Source organism: Furipterus horrens, unplaced genomic scaffold, assembly GCF_987537825.1.
Source record: "Furipterus horrens unplaced genomic scaffold, mFurHor1.1.pri manual_scaffold_4, whole genome shotgun sequence".
In the NCBI taxonomy this organism is placed as follows: domain Eukaryota; kingdom Metazoa; phylum Chordata; class Mammalia; order Chiroptera; family Furipteridae; genus Furipterus; species Furipterus horrens.
Genome location: NW_028327174.1, coordinates 177,095,904 through 177,123,222, shown reverse-complemented (window position 1 = coordinate 177,123,222; position 27,319 = coordinate 177,095,904). Strand labels below are relative to the sequence as shown.

Sequence of the window (27,319 nt, the reverse complement as noted above, 5' to 3'; positions counted from 1 at the left end):
ATATGGACACCCCTGATCTACACCCACAGAATTAAGAACTGAGAGAGAGAAGAGGCAAAAATATTATCTATGGTTTTAGAGACAAAGAACAGAATGAGCAAACATTTCATCCAAGATTTCTGACTTACGACTTCTATGACTATCCCCCTGGCTCCCTGAAAACCACACAATGCCCAAAATGACAATCACCGGGACAGAAATACCTAGAAGAAAACAAGCCAAGGCCAATTACAGTGCCTTGGAGTTGAATGACTACATGGCCATATAAAGAACTGTCAATCCAACAAAGAAAACAATCTCCACAAAACATGTTTTCTACATATCTACTTGTAATTGAAAGGCAGAGAGATTAAGGACCCTAACAGTCAGGCATCAATAATCAGACTTGGTATAAATGAATTAAAAAGTTTATTAGCCATAAAAAAAAAAAACAGATCCTTAAAATCAATTCTCGTTAAGTTCCCTGTAAAACAGTAAGCTTACAGAAAATTTCTTTCTCATGAACAGAAAATCACTATGCTTTTGGTCCAAGATACATTGGGTTTTTTTTTTCCTTCTTCAGATGACAGACAGATGGATGTAGCCGAATCTATGAACGAGTGTACTTGCCCCAAATGTGCAACATAAATACAGCAGCGATGAACAGAAGACTCATAACCAATACTGGAACAGGGCCGCTGAAAAGAAGAAGAAAAGGATGCTTACTTTTAATAATAATGCATTACTGTATTTCTAATACTAACCGCTGCCTGCTGAGGGAAGGAAGAGCACCTAAGGTTCATCCAAGGGTATTATTTACATCATTTAAAATATTTCCAAATTATTATTGTGGATATTTTGAAGATGTGAAGACAGCACTGTAGTTATTTAGATAGGAGTAATCTTTATCTTTTAGTAAAACATACTAAAATTACACAGATAAAGTGATCTGAAGTCTTGGATAAACTATCTAATTTTGTGTATTCAGTATTTCCCATAATAAAAATAAGAAAAAATTCCCAAAACTCAAGTGCAAATGATCCAGTTACAAAATTATTATTTCAACGTAATATTTATTTAAAAACCTTCATTGTCTAGCTGCAAAATACGAGACCTACAAAGATGAGAATCTTTAAGTTACAAAGTGTTTTTAAATACATGATCTCACTGATAAACAAACTCATGACATAGGCAAAACAAGTATTTATCTCATAAATAAGTAATACTGAGGCCAGAGAGATTATTACTTGCCTAAGAACATGAAGCCAGAAAGAAAGGAGAGATCTGAACTCAGGTTTCCTGATTTCACATATTGCTCATTTTACTGCTCTAAGATTCCCACCTTCAAGGACCAAACATTTTAGGCAACGTGTTAAGTCTGATTCATACTTACGAGTTTATTATAGGAAGGAAATAGATTTTCCTCTTCAGCCCTTCCCTACATCATTGACTGTAGTGAAATGTTATGGGCTCCGCCTCTTGATTCTTCCTACCAACACCAGTTTTGGAGAATTCAAGATGTCACTTCACCTCCCAGATACAACTGGGGAATGCACAGTGGCAAAGACCCCAGAAATCTCTGCAGTTAAGGCAGGGGGTGAACCCAGTGGCACAGTGGGGTAACAGAGTCCACCAGTGGACAATAAACAATGCACAGAAATCAGTGTCCTTGCTACACTATTTTGTTCTTTTAAAATCTGTACAATTATAGGAGTAAACAAATTTAAAAATACATGAGAAGAAATCTGTATCATGTTGCACTTAATCAAAGCCCTATGTTAAAGCGACATTAAAGTAACCTCAGCCATAGCGCATAAAGCTGAGGGTGCAGCTCTCAGCGTCCAAGTGCCAGAGTTTGCAAACCAGCTCTGTCACTTACGGGCTGTGACTGTGGCCCCATTACCTACCTTCTCTAAGCCTCAGTTTCTGCATCAATAAAGTATGAATAATCATAGTACCTCTCTCAAAGGGTTACTAAGGTATTAAATAAATTCATACACAACCAATGCAGGCTTATAATAAGCTCTCAAGAAATGCTACTATTTTCAACCAGAAAAAATAAAATCTAAACTCCTACAAAGTGTCAGCAACAAACTCTAAGATGTTACTAGACTGCTCCAAGATGTGGATCTGTGGATAAAAATTCCCAGCTGTGTCCTCTTACCATCCCTCCGGTGTGATGGCACTGCGCTTTAGGACACTTCCAGGAACACTGCTAGCAGCTCTCAGGAGCCCTAAAGCAGCAGCAAGGAGCAGGCTGCACAAGGGCAGAAAGCCCAGCGCCGGCCCGTGCCAGACTCACCCACAGGAGGACAGCTTTGGCCACCTTCAGAGAGGGGTTTAAAGGAGTCTCCTGGGCCTGGACGCCCTAAAGAGCGAGGGGCTTCAAAATCTCTCTCTGAAATACTTAGAAAAACCCTCTTTAACAAAGACCAAAAGGTTGTCTGAACGCTGACCACTCCTACGTCCCTGACCCCAAGAACCACTTCTGGCATACATTCTCACCTTACCAGACAAGTCTTTAAGTATGTGTACCAAGCCAAGCTATTGGTCAAGTTAATTAAATTAATCCAAATAAATCTATTTTGTCTCTTTCCTACCAGACAGACACATGGAGCACAGGACTGAACAGTCAGAATAGCTGAATCCAGCTCTAGCTAGCTTGTCTTTGACATAACTGCCTCTCTAATCCTGAGCTTCTGAATCTGTGTTATGCAACGAAGAGCTGTCGCCATTCCTCCTCACCCACTGGGTGGAGACAGGAAACAGCTGGGAGCAGGGGTGTCCCAGAGCCTACTCGATCAGCAACCTGTGGGGTGAGGTCTGCCACCCAGTACTCGAAAATGGCAAGTGAGGTGAGCAAGGCATAGGGACAGGGGTCCCCCATATGCACATTTCCCATCACCTAATGAGCACCCTGACACCTAAGAACTTGGAAAGTGATATGTTCTCCCTCCAGGGTCTACTCACCAACCACAAAAGGCAAGAAGGCCAAAGAACTTTGGAAACACAACTTAATGCAGAAACCTCCATGAGGCTGTAATAATATCAGCTTTTGCTTCCAGGAGAGCTTTGAAAACCACCCAACTCCTAATTAAATACTTGCTCCTATTTCTCAGTGCAGGACAAGAATACCAAATGAAGAGCAATTTCATCTGATTAAGCAGTTTCCCCTCCAGTTCTTTCTGTTCCCACTATTCATTTTGGGTAACTACCTGAAGATCTTCCCTTGCGTTCACTCAGTCCATGAAGAGATGGCATCGCAGGCCCTAAACTAACTGGCTGACATATGGACAAACCAAGCCCAGCCCACCTGGCACAGATGTAGCTGTTGCGTATAGTATCATAATTTCATCAGGCCAGCACCACAGGTGGTGGAGAGGACAGTGCTGGCGACAGCTCTGCAACATGGGACAGAACACAGGTCTGCTCGCAAGACTTACACTTTGAGGCCAGGCGAATCTTCCGTGTAGAATCGCCACATCCCCCCAGTGCCCGCTGAGGTCGTACGGCCTGCGCTCCTTGTTCCGCAGCTGGCATTTTTCCTGTTAAAGAGAAAAGAACGTTACAAACGGCCTTTTTTGGAAACTCCTATACTGGCATTACAACATATGCTGCCATTACATTGTTAAAGAACCAAAACAAGGAAAAACTTTTGCTTTTGTTAGTACACCCCAAATTGTTGTTTTCACGCCACCACGTACCTGCCATACGCTAGGGCATACAATAACCCTGGAAAGTAACTGCCATTTCTGTTTTATGAAAGAGGAAAACGAGGCCCAGAAACGGTTAAACAAGAGTGCCTACTTTAGACCACATGGCCAGCAGGTGGCCGAGCTGGGCTGAGGACCTAGTTCTGACTCCAGAGCCCAACTAGGTGCCCAAACATATGGGAAATACATTTGACCGATATATTTCAATTGCTCTTCACGTGTATTTCTGTGAAGTCAAGTAAGAAACCCCTCCTTTAGAATGCCTGAATCTCTGTACAGTCGGACTTTGAACAACATGGGTTTGGTCTAAACCGTGCGGGTCCATTTGCATGAAGGGTTTGTCCCTACCATAAATGTAGGTATTTTCTTTTCTTTACCGTTTTCTTAATAACATTTTCTTTTCTTCAGCTTACTTTATTACAAGAATACAGTATATAACACACAAAATATGTGTTAATCAACTATGTTACTGGTAAGGCTTCTGGCCAACTGTAGGTTATTAGTAGTTAAGTTTTCAGGGAGACCAAAGTTATACGTGGATTTTTGACCGCCCCTAACCTCCATGTTGTTCAAGAGTCAACCATAACCTGATTTTTAAATGACTCTAAAATATTTTAAAATTACTGTATTTGCTACAAAAGAGACAAAAACATTAAACTTTAATTATAATCCAGGTCCCAAAATGGAGCGCACCTTTTACAAAAACGTATTTGGTGATCTGTTTTCACCACTTTGATGGGCCACAGACCGTAGACAGAGAGGCAGGGTGTGAAGGCCAGAAATACGCAGCCAGCACTTGTCCCTCACGAGGAGGCCAGGGCAGGGGACAGGAGCGGGGAGCGGGCAATCCCGGCACACAGCAGTAGTGGGCAGCGCCACACCACTGGCCGGGGCAGGCCCGCAGGCCCTTCCCTGCTCTCCTCAGTCCCTGCCCAGGCCCACCCAACAGCGGCTCTTCCACAAACACTAACTACCCCACCCCGCTTCCCCGCTCGCCTTGGTGCTTGGGTCCTACAACACGGGAGCAAGCAGTGTGAGGCGAGAGGTCAAAAGAAATCTTCTTCAGCCCGTTTACCACCAACTCAGAGATCCTAGGTAAGGGGGGAGGAAGAGGAGGGAGAGCCCTGTCCCATCACTGCCCCTCGCCCTTAACCAAATCCCATTCCTGTTACCAGTGGCCTCCTGATTCTGGATTTTTTGAAAAGAGATGGGCACAGAGGGAGAAAGCAGAAGTGAAAACCTTATCCCTACTGTCTCTTCTCGCTGCCCTCCCAAATCTGCTCCTAATCCCCACCTCGCCCTGCCATGGCCTTTACCCACACTCCGGAGCTCAGGGAGCCCGCCCTGCTGCCTGGAATGGAAGAGCGGAGCCGTGGTCACCTGCTCTAAAAACCCGACTCAAACAGCTGTCCAACCACCCGCTAGCCCCACCGCTCTCTACCCTGCACCCAGCCTCACTTTTCATCATGGCCTTCCCTGCCAACTATTCCTTTGCCAGTCTCCCACACTGGCACTTAAGGTTCATGAGGTCAAACGCCGGCTACCTTGTTCACAGGTATATCCTCAGAGCTGGAACAGTGCCTGGCATGTTCCCTCAATAACTACTTGATGACTATATTAATACCCCTGACTATTCTCTCACCTTAATATCCCTGATTTCCACTGATCCTGCTTGAATGCTGTGGAGCTTCTTACAGCTCTACAATTTACAATGCTTTATTGCTACTTTTCACCCCCACAGCAATCTTCTTTTATACTATATACTACAGAGAGCAAGGACTCCACCCCGACCTGCTGTGAAATCCCCCACTGTCTCTTCTCCAAGGTACTGCCTTACTGCATCAATGAACACGGAGAGAGAATGCAAATCTGCACTACATAATCCAAAGCATTATCTTCCACTTTTTAAACCATTCGCTTCAACTTTTCATGCAGACTTACAAAGCATGAGTATATTCTTAGAGAGCCAACCCCTATTACATTACATGCATTAAGTAGCACTTAAGAGAGTCTCTCTCAATACATACAGCCATGATCTGTCTAGTTCCATTAGTCCCAGTCATACTCAACCCTAAATGACATCAACACGCACAACCTGGAAAGCTGCATCTGTCCTCAAATGTTTAAGCTTCTCCATTTCATGTGTACAGTAGTTATTTCCTTTTTATTAACTAAATATGTTATTTCGTTACCTTTACATTTGACAAATATGTGATTCCTTTTTTTTTTTTCTTTAAAAATTTTCAGATGGCCAGACTTCCCTGCCTTGGTACTACCAATTCTTATTACCAGACCCAAGAAGCCCTACCTGTAGGGCATGTTTTCCATTCCAGCAGAAAATCTCTGAAGTACAGGGTGGAAATGGGACAGCAATCCAAACCCATATCACCTACACCACAGTTTCGCCTACTTTCCAGCTGGCCCATCCCAGCCTTCCCTTGAACACCTTAGTGACAAGGAACTCTCAGCTGTTCAGGATAATCCCACCATTTCTCAGAGTGACATCAGAACTGCTTTCCTTTGAGCTGAAATCTGTTCACATACATTCAAGTTATCAGCTTTATATTTACATACTGTAGCCAACAAAAAAAAAGTCTCATCACTCTTCACATCCTTATGAACAGTTTTCCTGTATCCCTTCAAGGTCTTACCCTCTCTAGATAAAACCCCACTGGTTCCTTCAAAAATCCCGAGACAACAGGGTTGCTTGATTCCTTCCTTCCTTCATCATTTATTGTCAGGCCTCACAGTAGGAGAGAGATTGGCATGGACAGTTTCTATCAAAGTCTAATACAGAAATGAATGCTATTACTACGATATGAACAAAATGCTTTGACAGCAAAGGGGAGTGTAGCTATTGCTACTTTTGGAGTCAGGGAGGGCCTCAAGGGGAAATAACCTCTGAGCTTAGTCTTGGGAGAATAAACAGAAATTGTGTGAGTGTGGGCAGGTGTGGGGGGATGTTCATAAAACAGTAATAAGTTCACTATTGCTGGATCACAGGAGAGAGAGAGAGAGAAGAGGGGCCATTAGAATGAAAAAGTGCTGATCAAGAACCTTCCTATCCTGTTTTGGTTTGGGGGGGATTTTTTTGTTTGTTTTGGTTTTGGTTAAGCAAAAAGAAACTAACAGAGCAACTTAGCAGAGGAGAGGCAAAACCAGCACACAGGATGCACTGGCCTGGAAATGACCAGGAGAGTAGAAGAGTTATGTAGAAAATGTAAAAGTCTAAATGAGAGAAACTGACAGCTAAACTGGGGCAGCAGAAATGGAGACTGAAAGAAATGATGAGCAGGTTTTTGTGTATACGTTCAAGTCTGACAAATGACTGGACAGAGAGAGAGCATAAAAAAAATTCAAGATGCTGCTGAAGTCTTGGCTTTGGGTGAAAGAGTGCAGAGCAGTGCCATGTGGAAGCAAAGAAATGTAACTGGGGGCAGGGCTGGGATGACAGGACAAGTCCCGTGTAATAGCGTGCGTATGGGACCTCCAGGTAAAAATGTGAGTGTAAAGCTCAGGTCCAGAGACATCAGTTCAGTATCAGCTTTCTCAAAGTTGTCTCTGATCCTACTCCAATGCAGTCTCCTTTTTTAAGTGATAACCATTGCTTCCACGGCCACGTCACTGGAGGATCGTTCTGTCTTTATGAATCTTAAAACCCCGGGGTCTCCTTCTCAGAACCAAGGGATTCTTGGGCCCCATCTCTCCCAGCCCACAGCCAGCAGGGTCGCAAGCATACTTACCTCTGCCGGACCGTGGAACCCGCCGCCCGGGCGGCCACTGCTTTACTGGGAGACCGTCCTGAGGAGCCCACGTTAGTGCCACTGGGGGTCGGACCAGGCTGTGGAGGGAGACAAGGAGAGAGACGGGTAAGCGCTGCCCACCGACCCTGGCAGTCAAGACGGGTACCTGCACGGGAGTGTGGGGAAAGCAAGGGAGCCACGGAAGGGCAAGGCGTAAGGTGCCTCGGAGAGACGGGGACTAAGGAGGAACGGCTGAGATCGCCATACCATGCTGGAAACTGGAGGGTGGCAGGGGACCGAAACACGGCTGCGAAAGTCCTGAAGCACCCAAATCACCGGCGGCTGGAGAAACTAGTTCATGGACTGGGTCAGGCCCCGCCCTCAGACCTGCTGGCAGGGTCTCGGACTCCAAGGGCTCCTGGGTTGTCCTCCTATATGCCTGTATAAAGTTGCTACAGGAGACTTGGTCAGCTGCTGTATGGGAAGTACAGACCTTCCGTCTTCTTCCTTTAGGTCACAGCGACCTTCACAGAGTCCAATTTCTACCAAAGGGAGGCTATACAAGTACATGGTCAGACGACAACTTTTCTCCGGCAGTTACTAGGCGCCCACGGATTTGCGCTGATGTGGCCTACCCGACGCACGCGCCGCGGGGCGTGGTCAGCCCCGCCGGGGCTACGTAGAAGCCGGGGGAAGGAGAGTGCGCGCAAGTGCTTAAGAGCGCGGGGCGCGGGCGGGAAAACCGGGCCATGGGGGACCAGAACTTTCAGGAGAAGAGAGGTTCCGGGCCGTCGGTGCTGTTCCTGCACCCAGACCTGGGCGTGGGCGGTGCCGAGCGACTGGTGCTGGACGCGGCATTGGCGCTGCAGGAGCGCGGGTGTAGCGTGAAGATCTGGACCGCCCACTACGACCCAGGCCACTGCTTCGCCGAAAGCCGCGAACTGCCGGTCCGCTGCGCCGGGGACTGGCTGCCGCGCAGCCTGGGCTGGGGCGGCCGCGGCGCCGCGGTCTGTGCCTACGTGCGCATGATCTTCCTGGCGCTCTACGTGCTGTTCCTCGGCGACGAGGAGTTCGACGTGGTCGTGTGCGACCAGGTGAGGTGACCAGGCGGGTCCGTCGCCGCGCCTCCTTTTTTCGCTGCGGAGGGTACACTGCTTCACCTCCGATGACCTCTCCTAGTCTGCGGTTCGGAAAGATTGGAACTGATCTGGAGAGACCGTAGTTGTCGAACTTTAGTGTGGACACATTTAAGTTGCATATTACGGGGCCCCCACCCTGAGAAGTTTTCACCTAGGGTCCCGAAATCGGCATTTTTCAATGACACCGGGTGATCCTGAAGCAGGTGGGCCTTGGGGCTCACTCTAAGAAACACAAGCATTAGAAGTCAGCCTTCAGTGTCATGTGGTAAAATATCAAGATAAACATGTCATGCGCCCATTACAACTTCAACATGGCTCTCCACTCGTCTTTGGAGATAAATCCAAATTTTTTTGCTTGATAAAGAATCCCCACCTGGATCTGGGCTCTTAACTATTCTAGATACCTAGTCTTCCCCTCCCCCCGAAAAAAAACCTTATTTTAAAAAATAACATTTACTAGGACTAAAAAGTCAAATAGTATAAAAGAAGATAACATGGAAGTCCCATCCCAGTTCCTCTCCTTAAAAATAACCACTGTTTACAGTTTCTCCTGTATCCTTACAGAAATTGGCTATGGCTACACCAGCGTAAATGTGTCTGTTCATAGATAAATATTATTTGTAATAATTAGGATTATAGCATACCTACTATTGGACATTTTTTCCACCAAAAGTTTCTATTCGAGATGTCTTTATATACCAGTATTAGAGATTAACTTCATTCTTCGTAGTGGGTTGAAATTTTTATTTTTTTATTTTATTTTTTTTTACTGTGCCATAATTTATCCATTCTTTGACACTAACATTGTGACCAGTGTTTTGTGAATAGATCAGTTTTATACTGAACATCCTTGTACCTTTTTTTGTACTTTTGCAAGTATGTCCTTTGGGTAACTTCCCAGGAAAAAAAATTAGTAGGTCTAAGAGTTGTTCATTTTAAATGTCAATAGCTATTGCCAAATTTGCCTTCCAAAGGTGTGTCGCTTGACTCTCCCACATGTATGATAGAGCATTTTGCTTCATGCTCTTGTGCACATTAAATGTTATCAAGCATTTTAATCTTTGCCACTGATAGGGGAAATGGCATCACATTTGTATCTGTGTTTAACTGTGACTCCTGAGTTACTTTTGATCATCCTTGTTTGTGTGGAAGATATTTCTTTTTTTAAAATGTTCGCATTTTCCAAACACCCTTCATGTCTAACTAGATAATAAATAGGAGGCAGCTAAGACTGCAGTGGGTAGAGAAAAAACTGAGCTTGGAAGTAGGAGGCCTCGATTCAAATTCCATTTATTTGCTTCTTTCTCACTAAGTAGCTTTAGGTAAATGCCTTGATATCCCTAAAGCTCACCTTCCGGGATTAAATGAGCTAGAGATAAGTGATTTGTAAAATAACAGGAAAGTCTAGTAATGCCAGCATGTAGTTCCTGCTCAGTAATGATTATGGTTAATATTTACTGAGCACATACTGTGTACTAAATCCTTAAGCCTTTTACATATCCCATTGCATTTGATAATCACAAAAAAATATGCGGGTTTTTGGTACTAAAATGGTCACCGCATTACAGAAAAGGAAATTGAGGCCCAGAGAGGTAGATTACTTGATAATGGTCACACAGCTAGCTAGTGGAATTAAGATTTAGACACTGGCGACCTTGATTCCAGAGCCTGCTCTCTAAACTACTGTAGTTCATTCAGTTTCCTTAGGAGAAATATACTAGAGCTGCTGTGTCCAGCATGGTAGCCACTAGCCACAGGTGAGCACTTGAAATGTTGCTAGTCTGAACTGAGATGTACCATAACTGTAAAACACCTGATTTTAAATATTTAATGTGGAAAAAAGTATAAAATACCTCATTAACTTTTAGCATTGATTACATTTAACAATGGTAATATTTTAAATAACATTAAAATTAACTTAACCCTTTTTAAAAATTTAGTATGGTTACTAGATTTTTATTTCCTTTGGACAGTACTATCCTAGAGAAGACTCTGGACTTGCAACTTTAAATATTTAGCACACATCCAGAAAATGTCTACCAGCTTTTAATACTGGGTGATAGTGTGTAGGAACACAAAGCAGAATGAGGCATTGCCCACCAGGAGCCCACAGACTAGGAGGCAGGGTGGTTGCTTTTTCTTTTGATTTAGTTGAAGTTTAGGTCACCGGTCACTATCTATTGTTGTTTTTTGCTTTGGCTAGGTGTCTGCTTGCATCCCAGTGTTCAAGTTGGCCAGACGGCGTAAGAAGATCTTGTTTTATTGTCACTTCCCAGATCTGCTTCTTACCAAGAGGGATTCTTTTCTTAAACGTCTCTACAGAGCCCCGATTGACTGGGTAGAAGAATACACCACAGGCATGGCTGACTGCATCTTGGTCAACAGCCAGTTCACAGCTGCCATATTTAAGAAAACATTTACGTCGCTGGCTCACCTAGACCCCAATGTTCTCTACCCATCTCTGAATGTTACCACCTTTGATTCCGCTGTCCCTGAAAAACTTGATGATCTGGTCCCCAAGGGAAAAAAATTTCTATTCCTCTCCATCAACAGATATGAAAGGAAGAAAAACCTGACTTTGGCTCTGGAAGCCCTAGTAAGGCTACGTGAAAGATTGACATCCCAAGATTGGGACAAGGTTCATCTGATCATGGCTGGTGGTTATGATGAGAGAGTCCTGGAGAATGTGGAACACTATCAGGAATTAAAGGAAATGGTCCAGCAGTTTGACCTTGACCAGTCTGTAACCTTCCTGCGGTCTTTCTCGGACAAACAGAAAATCTCACTCCTCCACGGCTGCACATGTGTGATTTACACACCAAGCAATGAACACTTTGGCATCGTCCCTTTGGAGGCCATGTACATGCAGTGCCCAGTCATTGCTGTTAATTCAGGCGGGCCTTTGGAGTCCATTGTGCATAGTGTCACAGGGTTTCTGTGTGAGCCTGACCCAGTGCACTTCTCAGAGGCAATAGAAAAGTTCATCCATGAACCTTCCTTAAAAGCCACAATGGGACTGGCTGGCAGAGCCAGGGTGAAGGAAAAGTTTTCCTCTGAAGCATTTACAGAACAGCTGTACCAGTATGTCACCAAACTGCTGGTATAATCAGATTGTTTTTAAGGTCTTCATGCTACATTCATTAATATCGTTTTTATAGATTGTAGACCCAGTTTTGAAACCATAAAAGAATCTAGAATCTAGTGCCAAAGAGTGTTTAAAAAATCTTGAACCTGAGCCACCTTCCTATATGCCACACCTTTCTGTCTTCTTTTTCAGAAAAACAGTATCTTATGCTATAATAATTCTGAGATTTATCAGTGTTAAGATATGATATAATCCATAGCCCTGGCTGGTGTGGCTCTGTAGATTGAGCACTAGCTCATGAACTGAAAGGTCGCTGGTTCGATTCCTGGTCGGGGCACATGCCTGGGTTGCGGGCCAGGTCCCTGGTTGAGAGGCAACCGATTGATGTTTCTCTCCCTCCCTCCCTCTGTCTCTCAAAATAAATAAAATATATATTTTTTAAAAAATGTAATCCCATATGCCAATTTTATTTTCTCTAGATTATTGCTGTTCTGCCTATAAAAATGAGTCACACTGTGCCTTAATTTGTTTTGATAGTTTTGTGCATCATCCAAGTTGAAGAATTTGGCTTCATAGCATAATGAGAACAGAGTCACTCTCATTCCCAGAATCAATACACCTAAGTGTTCCCTGTCCTCTGTTGGGAAATTTTGGTTAGTTAAACCTTTTCTTGGGCCCATAGGTTTTTTAAAAAAATAAATATAATTGTATCATAGGAAAAGGCAACAAAATAATAAAATTTGGCTTCTGTGATCCATACATAGATAAGGCAGACAAGCCTGAGATCAAAAACTAAGAGTAAATGGATATTGAAGTCACACATGTAGTGTGCATATTGCTTAGGGTTTATTTCTTAATGTCAACTTTGTTAACATTTGTGTTGCATTAAGTAAGATGCTACTAAGTATGAGGCCCAAATGCTTTTTACCCCTCAAGCCCTGCCTACGCTTTTTATGGCACAGACCAGTCTTATAGTTCGTTGTTGACCTGTTTTAAGTACAAATAACAAAAAGCACTTTCCCACAAACCTTTAAAGCTAAATTCATTTTTTAAAAATAGCAAAGATCACTAGCCAAAGGTTCCACATTCATCCACTCAAAGAGCATAGATGAGAGCCTTGGTCAGATTATGGTAATCTCTGCCTCAGCCTCTTCATCTGTGAATTGGGATAACTGTACTATTCTACTTCTCTCATAGGGTGGTTATGATGAATTACAGTACCAAAATTCTTTAAAATGAGAGTGTCAAATATATTGAGTCTTACAGAATGTTTTTTTATCCCCCTTTGGTATTATGAAATCTTACCACCCAGTAGAATAGGTCATCCCATTCTGTGGCATGATGCTTGTCTTTCTCGGGGAACTGCAACCTGAGAAAGGCCTGGCGGCTCTGACCACTGGCCTTAGGACAGACAGACTCAGTTCTGATCCATAACTGATCATGCTCTGATTCATAGCCAGTGCTTACCCATTCTAAGCACTAAAACTTGTGCCTATTTGACCATTTTTTGCAAATCCTTCCTAAACAGGCTATGTGGGTTCATGGGCCTTAAGTTTAACTTCCCCTTCACTGTCATAAGCCCTAACAGGTGACAAGACCACAGGTCTGAGAGAGATGCAGAGCCCTGCCTGCCAGGAACTTCCAGCCTCTGATGCACTGACCCCTGGCTCCTGGACCTGGGATGGAACGTAGTCCACAGAAGGTGTTTGCAGCTTCCAAAACTAAGCTGAAATGAGGGAAAATGGAAATATGGAACACTGAAGTAAATTGGCTAGGACCTTATTAATAGCAATTCTTTCAGCACTTAACTGTGTGCTGGGCATGATGTGTGATGCATAGTGGACAACTCACTGAACCCTAGCAGTTACATGAGGGTATGGGGTCTTGTCGTTATGAGCATGACTGGACAGCTTGCCTCTCACACAGCTTTGGGAGGCAGGCAGAGTCTCAAGCTTTCTGATCAAAAGTCCGTCCACTTGACCTTTCTTCAGTCTGCATGGGTTCAGTGTCCCGTGTGGTGTTTCTTCGGTGAAACCCCATCCACAGCACTGCAGTGGCACCGTTCAGATCCTCAGGTTTAGAAAGGCTTTGCTATTCATTTTCCCTTCTCATCTTCAGAGCAATATTGTGAAGTGGTATGATTATCTCCTATTTTATAAACAAAGGAAGAGAGATGAAAGACTTGTCCAAGAGCACACAACTCAAACATGAGTGAGCCCAAATTCAACTCATGGTTACCTGACCCACCCAGGATTGCACATTCCAGAATTTCTCAGCCTGCACCCCTCTGATAGCATAAATATTCTTGAATACTTCATGAAATTCAAAATAAGTACAGCCTTGAGTCATCAAAGTGAGGGGACAAGATGCTCTTCTGTCTTCACATTAGTACTCTGATCCTAAAAGATGCTAATAATGTCCCACACCTACCCATTGCTCTGTCCCCAACCCTGTGAGAATCCCTCCATTGAGGCCACGCTACCTGCTCTCCCTGTAGCAGACATTGGGTCATTCAAAGTCCAATTAGCTTAACTCAAAAGGTTTCGAGTTGGGTGTTTGAAACAGTTCAAGCCAGAAAATACAGTCACGCTCCAGCACTCTATCCTTGTCAAAAGGACTAGGGATTGGGTGGGGCTCACAGTAAAAGTGACCTGGTCTTGTCACCCAGAAGTATGACCACAAATACACGCTGAAATATCCTGCAGGAAGCACTATCAGCAGGCCAGCCACAGATGTCATCTGAGACAAATAGAATCTATAAGAGCTGCTCAGGGTGTGTGTGTGTGTGCGTGTGCGTGTGTGCTCATGTGTGTGTGTTGAAGTTTTATAGGAGGCACAAGTGTAGCACAGGAGTGACTTACCTTTGTGGCCTGCCACTCTCCCAAGAATTTAGAACAGTCTGCTAAGATCATGAACTCAGACTGACCTTTGGTTTTCTGTTACTTAACCTACAATTTCAACTTTTGAGAAGGTGTCCTGATGCTGATAATTCTAAAGTCTTAAGTTTCCTTATCTGTTAAATGGGTATAATCAGATCTAAGTAGCCCATCCCACAGGGTGTTGTGAATGGGCAAATAAAAAGAGTGCATGAGTGGCACTGAATCAGTATGTGAATGACAGACAAAGGATGTGAAACCGATTTTGTAAACTCAGTGTCATGAACTTGTGAGGGATGAAGGCAGTCTTCCACAGGCCTGGATAAATTGCTCTTGTCTGTTGCCACCCGGTGAATGCAGCAGTGGAGGTGTAAGGCAGGGAAAGTCACACTGGGGACATGGACAGATGGTCTACACAACCCCAACAAGGAGTGTTTCCCTCTCGGTGTGTGCATGACTTAACTTGGTATCAGGAGGTTTCCCAGCTGTCAGGATGGGTACTGAAGTAAGGATGCACAGACAGATAAAGCAAGCAGAATGGAGTCCCAAAATAGTCTGCACATATATAGTCAATTGATTATCGCCAAAGGTACTGAGATAATTCAATGGGAAAAGACAGTCCTTTCAAGAAATGATGATGGAACACTTGGATATCTGTACAGAAAATAATGAACTTCAGCCTTTAATTCATACTACATACAAAAATGAACATGAAGTGGGTCATAGGCCTAAACATACCCATACTTGGGGTAGGCAAAGATTCTGTAGGACACAAAAAGCACAAAGCACAAGGGGGGAAAATGGTAAGTTGAATTTCATAAAAATTAAAAACTGCTCTTCAAAGGCATTTCTTTTTTTTTCAGAGAAAAGTCAAGCCAGCCCTGACCAGTGTGCTCAGTTGGGTGGATGTCATCCCACAAAGCGAAAGGTTGCTGGTTCAATTCCCAGTCAGGGCACATGCCTAGGTTGCAGATTCGTACCCCAGTCAGGGTGTGTACAAGAAGCAACCAATCAATGTTTTTCTCTCACATCCATGTTTCTCTCCCTCTCTTTCTCCCTCCCTTCCCCTCTCTCCAAAAAATTTAAAATAAATTATATATATATTTTTTAAAAGGACAAGCCAGACTTGGAGAAATACTCAGTATATGTGATACAGACCTGCACCCAGGATATGTAAAGAATTCTCATAACTCAAAAGAGGACAAACAACCCAAAAATTATAATGGGCAAAATATGTGTATGGGCACTTCACAGAAGATATCTGAACAGCCAATAAGCACATATTATGATGTTCAACATCATTGGTCATCAAAAAAAAATGCAAATTATACCCACTTTGAAATACCAATACACGCCCATATATTAAAGACTCTAAGTAAAAATGTTAATGAAAATGTAGAGCGATTGGAACTCTCATACATTCCAAAATGGTACAACCACTTAGGGAAACAGACAGCTTCTTCTGAAGTTAAACATAGCACCTACCATACAACACAGCAATTCTACATCTAGGTATTTTGCTTAAAATAAGTGAAAACATATCTAAACAAAAACTTTTATTCAATATTCATAGCAGCTTTATTCATTAATAGTCAAAAATTGAAAACACTCCAAGCATCCATCAACCAGTGAATGGATAAACACAGTGTGGTATATTCATACAATAGAACACTCCGCAATAGAAAGGGATGAACCACTGACAAGCACAATGATATTCATGAATCTCAAAAACATAGAGTGATATAAATCAGACACAGAAGAGGCCATAGTGTATGATCCCATTAATATGAAACTTTTGAGAAAAAACTACCTAATCTAGAGTGACAGAAAGCAGATCATTGGTTGCCTGCGGCCCAGGGTGAGAGAGAGGAAAGAGCACAAAGGCATTATTTTGGATGATAGAAATGTTTCATATCTTTACCATGGTGGCGCTTAGAACTGTAAAATTTGTCAGAACTTATGTATGCTTAAAATCAGTGCATGTTATTGTATGTAAATTATACCTCATAAAGTTGAGGGTTATTTTAAAAATCGCATGTGGTGTACTCCCATTTTTATAGGAAACAAAAGATTTTCTAAATGAATAGATAGCAAGATACATATGTGACTATATAATTATAAAAGTTTGTAAGAATATATACACAGGTTTAAAAGTCTTTTAAAGCCTTAAAAGCTGAGTGCGATTATCAATATGGATTAATTTTTTTGTTTGTTTACTTGTATTTTTTTTACATTTCAGTAGTTGGTTTTCTCATAAGAAAAAAATTGAACATAAAAGAAAGCATAAAGTAATCCTATTGGTCACATACATTTTTACAACATAGTTTTGGACATTTGTGTTCCGAACTATTGCCATATTTGGGATGTATAATTTGTTCTAATTGATATATTTAGATTACTTCAACTTTTTGGTATACAAACAGCCTTGAGGAAAAATAATTTAAATTCTAAAAACAAGTTTTTAATACTTTAGAAAGCAAATTAAAAAAACAAAAGATAGGAAAGTAAGTAGACATATGAAAAGGTTGCAAAATTGCCTAGAATACAGCAAAGTATATATATATATATATATTATATAGCGATTTTTAAAAAATTACTGTGATGTTTGTTTTCAAACCAAATTACCATGTTGATCAGCTTGTTTTCAGCTAAATTGTATGCTCCCTTTGCATTGTAGAACCAGGAAACCTGTCTTAATACTTCAATTTAATAGAGTAAATACAATATCATATGTCAGGATCTATGTACCATTATTTAAATTTTTTAACAAGGAAACTGTATTAGTCAGGACTCTTTTGGTTGCATACCAGAGCTGGGTTTCTGACTAAGGCAGTTTATAACTGTAAAAGGTAAAAAGGCAGAAAAAGAAAATTCTTAGGAACCTATAGGAATAGATCATGTCATTCAAGGAAAAGTTGCATAACCGAGCCAGGGAAGTGCGGGGATATAGCTAGACTTGAGGTTCACATTGAACCAGGAATTTGAAAGTCACCAGAACAACAATTTTTTAAAAAATATAGCAGTTCATTGTTCATTTTAGTTTCTTCCTCTTGCCAGGAAGCATGACCTCCAATAGCACCCAAGACCTCCGTCTTAGTGTTTGTAAGAGGAACCGGCCCTCTTTTTCAGAATTTGAAAAGACATCAGTGAAGATTCGGATGCCTTCCCTTAAATTAATGAAGCAAGCCAATGGGGCAAGGTACTATGGTTTCCCTGGCTCAGGTCAGCTCCCATCAACCATGGTCAGGATCCAGGATCACACAGAGCCAGGAGGAAGGAGCCAGGCTGCACAGGAGAAGGAAGAGGAAGCAGTTCCCAGAAAGAGGTGAGTTAGACAGATAAAGTACGTGTCCTCTCCAGTATTCAAAGTAGATTCCTTAAAAGCTTACACCCACCCAAGTGGCCCTGGCAGACAAGCTATCCCTTCTCACATACCCTTTGCCCATTACTTGCCCTTCCACATTCATTTTTTTTTCTCACATTAATTCTTGCTGTATCTATTGAGACCTACCATGTGCAATTGACTAGACTTTCCTTTTTGTTTACATTTGAATAATCATATTTCAACAATGTTTTAATTTTGAATGTTTCTTTGGGGGGGAGCTGTCTAATTAATAAGCAGAGAAACCTTGGATTTAAGGGGTTTTCCTCATGTCTATGAGTATTGGCCTTTAGTGCTTTATTAGACATTAATAAAAACTACTGGGGTTGCTCTTATACCTTTATATAGATAGATAGATGTCCTTTCTACCTACCTTTATTTTTTCTTAAAAAAGACATTTTCTCTTCTCTCTTTATTCTTTTAATCTGCACTCATGTATACTGTTATCCCATTGTTTCAATATAAATAACTTCACCCTGAACACTGTGGCTCAGTTGGTTGGGTGTCATCCCACAAAGCGAAAGGTCACCAGTTCCATTCCCCAGGCAGAGCACATGCCTAGGTTGTAAATTCTGTCCCTGGTTGGGGCACTTATGAGAGGCAATCAATCAACATTTCTCTCCCTCTCTTTTGCCTTCCCTTCCCCTCTCTTTAAAAATAAGTTTAAAAATTAAAAAAAGATATAAAAAACTTCTTTTCAAATACTTTAATCTTTTGATGTCAATTTAGACAATATATTTGCTGCAACTGTTTAAATTTATTTCAATATGATCAACTAGTCTCACTGCTTCCTGCAAGTTCTTATCTGCCATTTGTGAGTTCCTACTTTAGAATCATTGTCCCCCTCACATGGAACACACCTCTGAGTAAGGTGTCTTTCAGAGAGAATATATGTATTTGCATAATTAATCCCCACTGCCTTTACATATAAATAGCATGATTGTATGGTATATACAATTCTTGAATCCCATGTTTTTCTTTCAAAGCTTTGCAAATGTTGTGTATCACCCTTTAGGGCAGCTTTTCCTCTATTATGTTCTGGGGAAATAAGCTGTAAAAGATGCTGTACGAAAAAGGCTTCGTGGTCATGTAACTACAGGAAATGTTCCATACAACCAGAAATGGACCAGGCACAGTAGTATAGTAAAGACCATGCATGAGACACCCTGAGGTGATGAAAATGCTTTAATTTTACTTCCAGTGTTTCCAAGCTATTTGTCCACAGTAATATTGAAAGAAAGCACATGACCAGTAGTATAGTAATAGTTAACATTCGCTGAGCGTTTACATAAAGGAGGCATTCTTCTGGGGCTTATTCTTTTATATCGACTCATTGGATCCTCACAGCAGCTCAATATGGTTGACAGAATTTTTCAATCCATTTTAACACATGAGAAAACTGAAACACCGAGAGCTTAAGAAAATAAGCCAGAAAATTACAACTTCAAGCCCCAGGAGTCAGCTGCACATGACTCACAACCTTACAAGTTGGCAGGTAAGGGCACCATAAAGGCGTCTTCTGTACCTTTCCCAAGTCTGAAAAACATAACGAGACATCTTATTGCACCAAAAAGAAAGGGGAACTTTCCACCCAACAGGTCCCTGTAACAGAATTTGCCACTGAATTACGGCAAAGGCACTTTGGGGGGTAATCGAATTATTGTCAGCGCAAGTGTTCAAACTGCTGTTGGCCCATGTCCAGGACCCATCACTGAATACTCATCACCTCATCAATGCAGCCTCCTGGACTGATGGGCAAAAAAAAAAAAAAAGTCCAAATATTCATTGCACATCTGTGCCAGGCAGATTATACATTAGCAATTCAAATCTGGCCTGTATACGGACAGTTCCTGAAAATGCGTCTGTTTGGGTGAGATGCCTTGTTGTCTGGGACGGATAATAAGGCAACTCGGTCTAATCTTGAAGAACAATCAACCCATCTTTCGAAGGTGACTGGCTGTGTGTGTTCTTGCCCTGGCAGCATTGGAACAATGGCCTCGTAATGCACTCGACTCAGCTGGCAATGAAGTCCCATCCTGATTAGTAGCCCTGGCTGATGTCAATCACCACGAGGTGCACCATTGTCCTCTGGTCCCCAACACAGTTTATTTACAGGAAAACAAAGGCTTTGGAAAGCTATGGCTGCTTCCCAGAGATTGCAAAATAGATTGAGCTGTCAAGCACACAAAGTAGATGAAGATTAATGAGTTGTGCAGACAATAAATATAAGGAGATGACCATGAATATGCTAATGGGCATTATCCATATACACCGTAATTGCTACCAAAATTAAAAGGTGGCATGAAGGAGATGGGTCATGAGGTGACAGGGAGATAATCTTGGATGCTTGAGGCACTCACCCCAGATAAGACCCTCTACAGGTTTCCTTTCCCCGATTAAACCATCCCAAAGCATCATTGTTCACTGGCTGTCTGAATAGGCTCTTTTTAAACAGGGATGTAAGAGGTCGGGTGAGGGAGGGGGGAGCTGGAAAAGTTACTTTAGGGAAAGGTGTAATTAGAATAAGAAAGGCGCTTATCAAAGGCAAGGAGTGATCAGCTGTCAGGTTCCCTCCCCATCCCCAGGGACAGAACTGATGAGGGATGTCACTTCAGACCCCTTTCCACCCCAGAGCCACAAGGATTATTATAACTATGAGAACGTAATTTAGATCACTTTTGGGAAGGAGTGAGTGTTTTGTTTTCAAGGTATTCTAACACTCCAGTGATTTTTTAAAAAACAAACATCATAGAGAAATTTGAAGAAAATAATGTTTAAAAGGAGATGACATTTTGTTTCCATGAATGATTTGATCTGAGAAAACTTATATCCTGTTGAACCCTGGCATGGCTGTGGCGTAACCGAGTTCCACCCAAGGTTGCAGCCTGTCGTTCTCTGATCCCGTTCACCTCCTCTCTTCCTTTCCACCCTCATGTCTGTGGGTGGCGGTGAAGTTAGCATAAGAGCATGCTCAAGTAATGCTGGAAAGCCATGAGTACGAGAAAGAGAAAGGTTTTCTTGTTTCATAGTTTCTCTACTCCGGAGGATCGGGGAACTTGGACCTTATCAGCCGGAAGCCTGTGGAGCATCACCTCCTGGTGGTAAGGACTCACCTTTGCTCCTTCAGGATAGAGACCAAACACATATTCTTGGCCTCCACCAGGTGAAAGGGAACAGAATGAAGCCAGGAGTTCAGAAAGAGGGCTGAAGGATAAAAATGAGGAAGCGGGGTCAGGAGAAAGAAGGGGTCCCAGAGACTACCTGAGGCTGACTCTATCTAGGCTGAAATCCATCTAACGGGAAAAAAGAAATTTGGCCTAAGTCTATGAAACAACCTCACAGAAAGGAATGGAAGAAAAAGGTGCCACCCTAAGTAAGTGTGCAAATGAGTGTCTGTAAAATGAAAGGCAAAGGAATGGCACATAAGCACTTCATTCTTGTTGACAAGATGTTCGCCATGCGGGAGAGCGTTAACAGTTCTGAAGCCACTATACACGTATACTGGAATTGAACAATTAATTATAAATGGACAGCAGGTAGTGGAAGGCAGCCTTCTCATTGTTAGACTGAGAGTTTACAGGCGAGCAGTGGGGCACAGCTTAGAATGATCAATGTGGGAATGGATTAAGTTGGAGATAGTACAAATTCATGTTTAACAATATAAACATGGATGGTTTCACGTAGAAACATGTATAGATATATGTGTATATGCAGGTTAGTGCACACGCACATATTTTGCCTTCCTGGCTGAAAGGGCCTAGAAAATGGCAACAACACAAAAGTAGCAACAATTGGTGTCTAATACTGTTCTCCAGTAAAAGGAACCAAGGCTCCTTAGGAAAATGGTTGAGTCTACGATGGCCCAGGAAATACACAAGAAACCAACCTGAGAGCATCTCAATCTTGGATTCCGAGCCACTAGGACTGTGAGGAAGTAAATGCCTGCTGTTTAAGCACCCCAGTCTGTGGCACGTTGTTATGGCAGCCAGAGCTGACTAATACAAACAGGTTTGCAGGAAGTTAGTCTTTAAGCGCTTGTCATGGTGTCCGTGGGATCTGTGAGGGAGATCATCATCATGCAGATACCACCTACTTTGAGCTGGGGCCCATTTCTTGCTTAGGTGTTCGTTGCTTACCTGGTGGTGGCTGTGCGTGGCAGAAGGTGCTGGGGAAGAGGGCAGAGTTCTGGCTTTGAAATCAGGCAACTCAGATTTCGAGTCTCTGCTCTACCACTTTCTAGGTGGAGACATTGGACAAGGTGACTTGCTGAGCCTCCGCTGTTCATGCTCCTCTTCTGCTCTCACACACCAGCTCTAGGGAGCACTTACCACTTTGCATGTGTTGACACACCCATGAGCCCACGGGACTGTGTCCTCCTCATTCATCTCTGGGCCCCTGGTTGGCACACAGCAAGCACTCAGAGATGTTTGCATATGTGTATTCATGAGGACGCTGACAGTTATGTGCCTTATCAAGCGCCTTCAGTTAATAAGAGTTGCTGACTAAAAAAACTTTTGTGGACCTGAAGCCAATGAGATATGGATTCAAACTGTTCTCCGCCACCTAGCAGGGTGACCCTGGAGCAAGTACTAACTATGCAGAGTCCTAGTTCTCTCTTCTGTAAAAGTGGGGCAATAATGAGGCAGACACTGTTAAATGGCTGCCCGATGTACGTTCCCAACTCCCTTCTCTTCTCAGCACTGCAGAGCCTAAAAAAAGCCAGACACTCATTTTCCAGCCTGCCTTGTGGTAGTAGAGGGCACACAACACATTTTAGGCTGAAGAGTACAGAGGGGTAAGTCTGCAGGGAGCTACTTGGAAAGACAGCTTTTCCCTAAAGAAAAGCACAGGAAAGGAAAGGATCTTACTGCCCAGCCTCTGCCCTGCTTCCTGCCTTCGACCACAGACCAGGGACCCAATAGCCATCTTGCCATCGTTAGGAACAAGTCCAACGAAGGACAGCAGAGCAGGAGGTTGGATCCTTGACGCAACCATCGAACAGCTGAATAAGTACAGCAGCACCCGCCGGCAGACGTCCTGTTAAGGAAAGGGTGAAGGTCCCCATGGGTCACATCACTGTGGGTTGGGTTTCTTCTTACTTGCAGCATAAAGCATCACAACCAATTAACTTGCTTCATAGGGTCCTCGTGAGGACTAATTAGAACGCTCCGTGTGCCTGGCATGCGGTGAGCACTCAATGAGTGGGAATTCACTGTTCTGACTGTGGACGATAGCTCTGTTGTTAGGGAGCTTGGTGCAGTTAGGAAGGCAAAAGGGCGGGCGTGAGGGGGAAGGGGTGAGGGAGGGAAGAGCTGAGGGAAGAGGGAGGGCACAGAGGATGTAGTGCGGAGGTGGACAAGCCCAGAACCACAGAACCGAGGGGAAATGAAAGAGAGGACGAGAGGAAGGGAGGGGGTGGGGAGAAAAGAGAAGGAGGAAAGAAGACAGAGAAGGGGAACCCTAATAATAACTGAAGCAGAAAGATAAAATAATCACAGTAAAAGAAGAACACAAAGAGTCAGGAGTTGACTGAAAGGAAGTAAAGCACAGTACTGTTTCTTGTACACCTAGACTTCTGGACTGAGACTCGTAACCACTATATTGCTCTGCAGAACTTTTATGAACATGTAACTATAATAAAGGGGAAAGGCCCCAGTGCATGGTAGACACTTAGTAAATATTTGCTGACTCGAATGGTTTCAGTTTGAAATCGGCAACTGTTGAAGGGTCCAAAGAACCTAATTGGCTGCAGCCCATTTCATCCTGTCTAAGTGGATATGACCCGTAGGATGAGAGCCTAAGCTCTTCTTGTTGGAAGGAGGATTCAAAAAGGGCCAGCTCTCGTTACAAGAGATGGTACTTGTTGTCACTTAGTAAGAAGGTGCAGGGCAAGCCCAGCAGAGCCTGGCGGCTTTCTTTTGAGAGGACTCGGCAGTGGAAGGGACACTGTGATGAATGGGGATGCCCTTGGCCACACTGACTGAAGGTCAGTTTGGCGCCAGGTAAATTAACAACGAGAGAATCAGAGCAGACTAAAAACAAACCAGCTTGAAAATATCCATTTTAGAGACATTTGAATACAGACAATATTAGATATAGAATTTTTATTAATTTTCTTAGTATATGGTGATGTAAGAGTATGTTCTTATTCCTAGGCGATTTATGCTGAGATATACAGGGATGGTGAGTCATGTCTGGAAATTACTGGCACATGGTTTTGTGAAATAATTTGAAAAGAAATGGAAAGCAGATCAATCAGATATTAGAAAATCTTAAAGAAGATAATAAACTTCTTAAACATGGTGACCTTGATTTATTCACTTTTGTGTCTCTTCAACCACTCCCCACCCAAATCCAGTCTCTACTCTGCCTGGCACATGGTGGACACTCGATGTGTTTGGTGAATTAATACTAAAAAATAAAATTCACTTTGGCTAACATTCGCATAACTAAGTAAAGATGTGGTTTCAAGCCATTTGCAAAGAAATACCCACAGCTAATTGCTTCCTTAGGTAAACATCATCTGCTTAAAATCATAATTGAACATCAACTTTTCCTTTCAGAGTCTAGTATCAAGCAAGAGCCTACTTGTCTTCTGTCCCAAGATGCTTCTTATTCCAAAGGAAATGTCCATTGTAGAAACAGAACGTGAAGACATGAAAAATGAAGTCAACCTCATCCTGAGATGACTATCTCGTTGTAGGTCTTTTTGTATAATAATAGTAACAGTAATAACAATGATTAAAAATAGTAGATATTACCACTCAGTGGGGGCTCACTATGCACCAAGCACATTTTAGTCCTCACAACAAGAATATGAGATACAGATGAAGAAATTGGGGCTCAGAGAAGGGATGGCACTTGCCCAGAACCACACAGCTAGTAAGTGTCAAACCAGAGTCAGACCCCCAGATCTGTTTACCCGCAAAGCCCAAACTTATAACATGGCTCTATACTCTCTTCCATGAATTTCTATCATTTTTTACAAAAACAAGAATCTAACACAGAGTCCCCTATTGTTGTATCATTATATTGCTTTCAGCTCGTGTTCATTTTCTGCTGCTGAACAAGTTACCACGAAATTAGTGGCTTAAAACAACATACGTTTACTCTCCAGTACCATGTCTTCATACTGTAGGGCATCCTGGGTTGGGGTCTCCCTGGGGGTGGCTGATTATCTCTGGTCTGAGGGTATCAGGATGATAACTGAAGACCTTCCCTAGACTGTGACTCCAAAGGCCTGAACTTTGTACCTTCTCTGCACTGATCTCTAACCTATATAAACCAAATAATTCTCGCAGAGTTGCTTTATACCCCACCAGGCATGCAAGAAGACCTAGATCTCTGTCTAAGAATCAGATATGCACCCAGGAGCACTCTCTCTGCCTGTGTCTCTAGTGCTCGCCCCCAGCCCCGTCCGTCTGGTGCAGCCTTACCTCTCCTGTGCCCTATAAGACATAGCACTGCACCAAAGGTGGATTCTTTGAGAAGTTTTAATAGCCTTTAACTCCCCCAAACTTAGCAAGTGGTTTCTCTACATACAGTTCCTCTCTGAGGTTTAACCCCAAGGTGGAATGGTGTATTTGTCAGCTATTGCCACACTAATGCTGCATAACAAACCGCTTCAAAACTCAGTCACTTTCAACAACAAGCATCTATTTTTTTCACTTCCAGGTTTGTGCTTTGGCTGAGGCAGCTCCACTTCCCACTGAAGAGCAGCTGGAGTTGGCTCCAGGCATGGATTGGACTCAGATTTGCTCCATGGGACTCCATATTCTCCTTGGCATCACAGCTGCCACAGACAAATTCTTCTCTGGAAACTCAAACACCAGAGAACATAAAAAACACATTGCCTCTTAAGGTCTTGGCTCCTCCATTTGCATCCCACTGGTATGAACAAGCCGTTTGTCCAAGTCCAATACCAGTGAGGCAGGAAAGAGGTTCTATCATTCTGTGTTCCTTGAGGTCCTAAGACGGAGGGGGAGAGCACGTTCAGGGTGAACGAGAGAATCAGAGGAGAGAGAACCTCTCTTTCCAGGAGCCTTGAGAAGACTTCATAGATGAAATGGCTTTCATTAGTGTTTAACTACCCCCCCCCCCAAAAAAAAAAAAAAAACCAGCAGTTGCTTACGAAATGGATCAAAAAGGAGCAACATTCCGGGCAGAAGTTGCAGGTTAAGGGACTAGGAAGTAGAGAGCATGTGTTGAGTCACAAAGGTCTGATGTGATGGGAAATGAGCCTGGAGAATTGTAGAAGCCAGGCTAAGGATTCTGAGGGTTGGACTTTGTTCTAGAAGCCGTGGGGAGTCCATGACAGGTTTTAAACCAGGAAGAGGCCTGACTGCTTTTGCACGGAGCTGACAAGCAGGAGGCCAATGTGGGGCTTCTCACTTCTAAAGCAATGCTCTTCCCACGAGGATCCCCACCGGACTTAAAGTCATTAAAGCTCCAAACACCAGCACATCTTCCTCTGCCCCCTCACGGTGGGCCTCATCGCTAGTTCCTCACCTTAATGGTGAAAGAATAAGGGTGAAGAGGCCACTTTCAATGATCCTAGAAAAGGAACTGCTCCATTTCACATGACCTACTTACAAAGCTTTGATGGCTGTAGACCATCGATATAAATGCCCAGTCTTTATCATTTATTTTAGTTGGTGACTAGGAATGTTTGAACAGCATCCAAATTTACGGTCAGAAAATATTCGTTTCTAAACACCGCAACCCTGTCCCCAAATCACCTCTTTAAATTCAGATTGTTTTCCCATTCCATCATTTGCAATCCGAGTTTTCATCACAGACAGATTTTTACAGGTCAGCCTTAGACCGGGGATTTATTTGTGCCCATAAAACCAATATTAATCGCAAACTATTTCTGATTCTTGGTTAACGCTCTTAAACGTCTTGCATCCCAGGGGACTCTTTGCCCTGTCACATGAAGATGATATTTCAAGATTTATATTTCCCCAAAGAAGCGAGGAGATCATAAAACCTAATGTATTCCGTGGTTTGGAATGATAATTTTGCAAAGAGGTGAGGGAATATTTCACTGTGGATCATTACAACATCCATGTAAGTTGTTAATATACTACTTACTACTTCCTTTTAAATATTCATCCAGCTCCTGTTTATGGGATGGCTCCTATGCCTGGTGTGGGATTTGGGTGGCATGTGTATTAGGGACAGGGGACTAGTGAGGACAAAGCTGTGGACAGCTCCCTGACTTGAGGTAGGAGGGCTGTGGATGGAGATAAAAGGGAAGAAGCTGTCAGAGGCAAAATGACTAGTCACGGGCAGTGGGCAGGAGACAGAGAGGGGAGAGCTTTGGCAAGGAGAAGGGGGCAGCTGGGTCCAGGCTGATGCTGGATGTGGCCACAGAGATGTCTGTCCCTGGACACTTGGCCA

General features: G+C 43.0%; 2 protein-coding genes across 2 annotated transcripts; one reads left to right on the top strand and one right to left on the bottom strand.

The window, feature by feature from the left end:
• Window positions 1–391: 391 nt before the first annotated feature.
• On the bottom strand, window positions 392–7,830 carry SEC61B (SEC61 translocon subunit beta). The gene is made up of 4 exons (XM_090274489.1): window positions 7,703–7,830; window positions 7,436–7,533; window positions 3,423–3,524; window positions 392–677 (listed from the first exon to the last, which is right to left on the bottom strand). The coding sequence occupies exons 1-4, from the start codon at window positions 7,703–7,705 to the stop codon at window positions 590–592; spliced, it is 291 nt and encodes a 96-aa protein (XP_090130615.1). The 5' UTR covers window positions 7,706–7,830; the 3' UTR covers window positions 392–589.
• A 266-nt stretch (window positions 7,831–8,096) lies between these two features.
• On the top strand, window positions 8,097–12,110 carry ALG2 (ALG2 alpha-1,3/1,6-mannosyltransferase). Its single transcript, XM_090274488.1, has 2 exons — window positions 8,097–8,529; window positions 10,778–12,110. Exons 1-2 carry the CDS (start codon window positions 8,185–8,187, stop codon window positions 11,678–11,680), a joined length of 1,248 nt encoding a protein of 415 aa, XP_090130614.1. The 5' UTR covers window positions 8,097–8,184; the 3' UTR covers window positions 11,681–12,110.
• Window positions 12,111–27,319: the final 15,209 nt, after the last annotated feature.

Excerpts from the sequence above, each read along its gene's own strand:
- SEC61B (XM_090274489.1), bottom strand. Across the intron at positions 3,525-7,435 it reads GGTTCCACGGTCCGGCAGAG|GAAAAATGCCAGCTGCGGAA; the intron begins GTAAGTATGCTT and ends TCTCTTTAACAG. Across the intron at positions 678-3,422 it reads GATTCGCCTGGCCTCAAAGT|CGGCCCTGTTCCAGTATTGG; the intron begins GTAAGTCTTGCG and ends TCTTCTTTTCAG.
- ALG2 (XM_090274488.1), top strand. The coding sequence starts at position 8,185 with ATGGGGGACCAGAACTTTCAGGAGAAGAGAGGTTCCGGGCCGTCGGTG. Across the intron at positions 8,530-10,777 it reads ACGTGGTCGTGTGCGACCAG|GTGTCTGCTTGCATCCCAGT; the intron begins GTGAGGTGACCA and ends TGCTTTGGCTAG.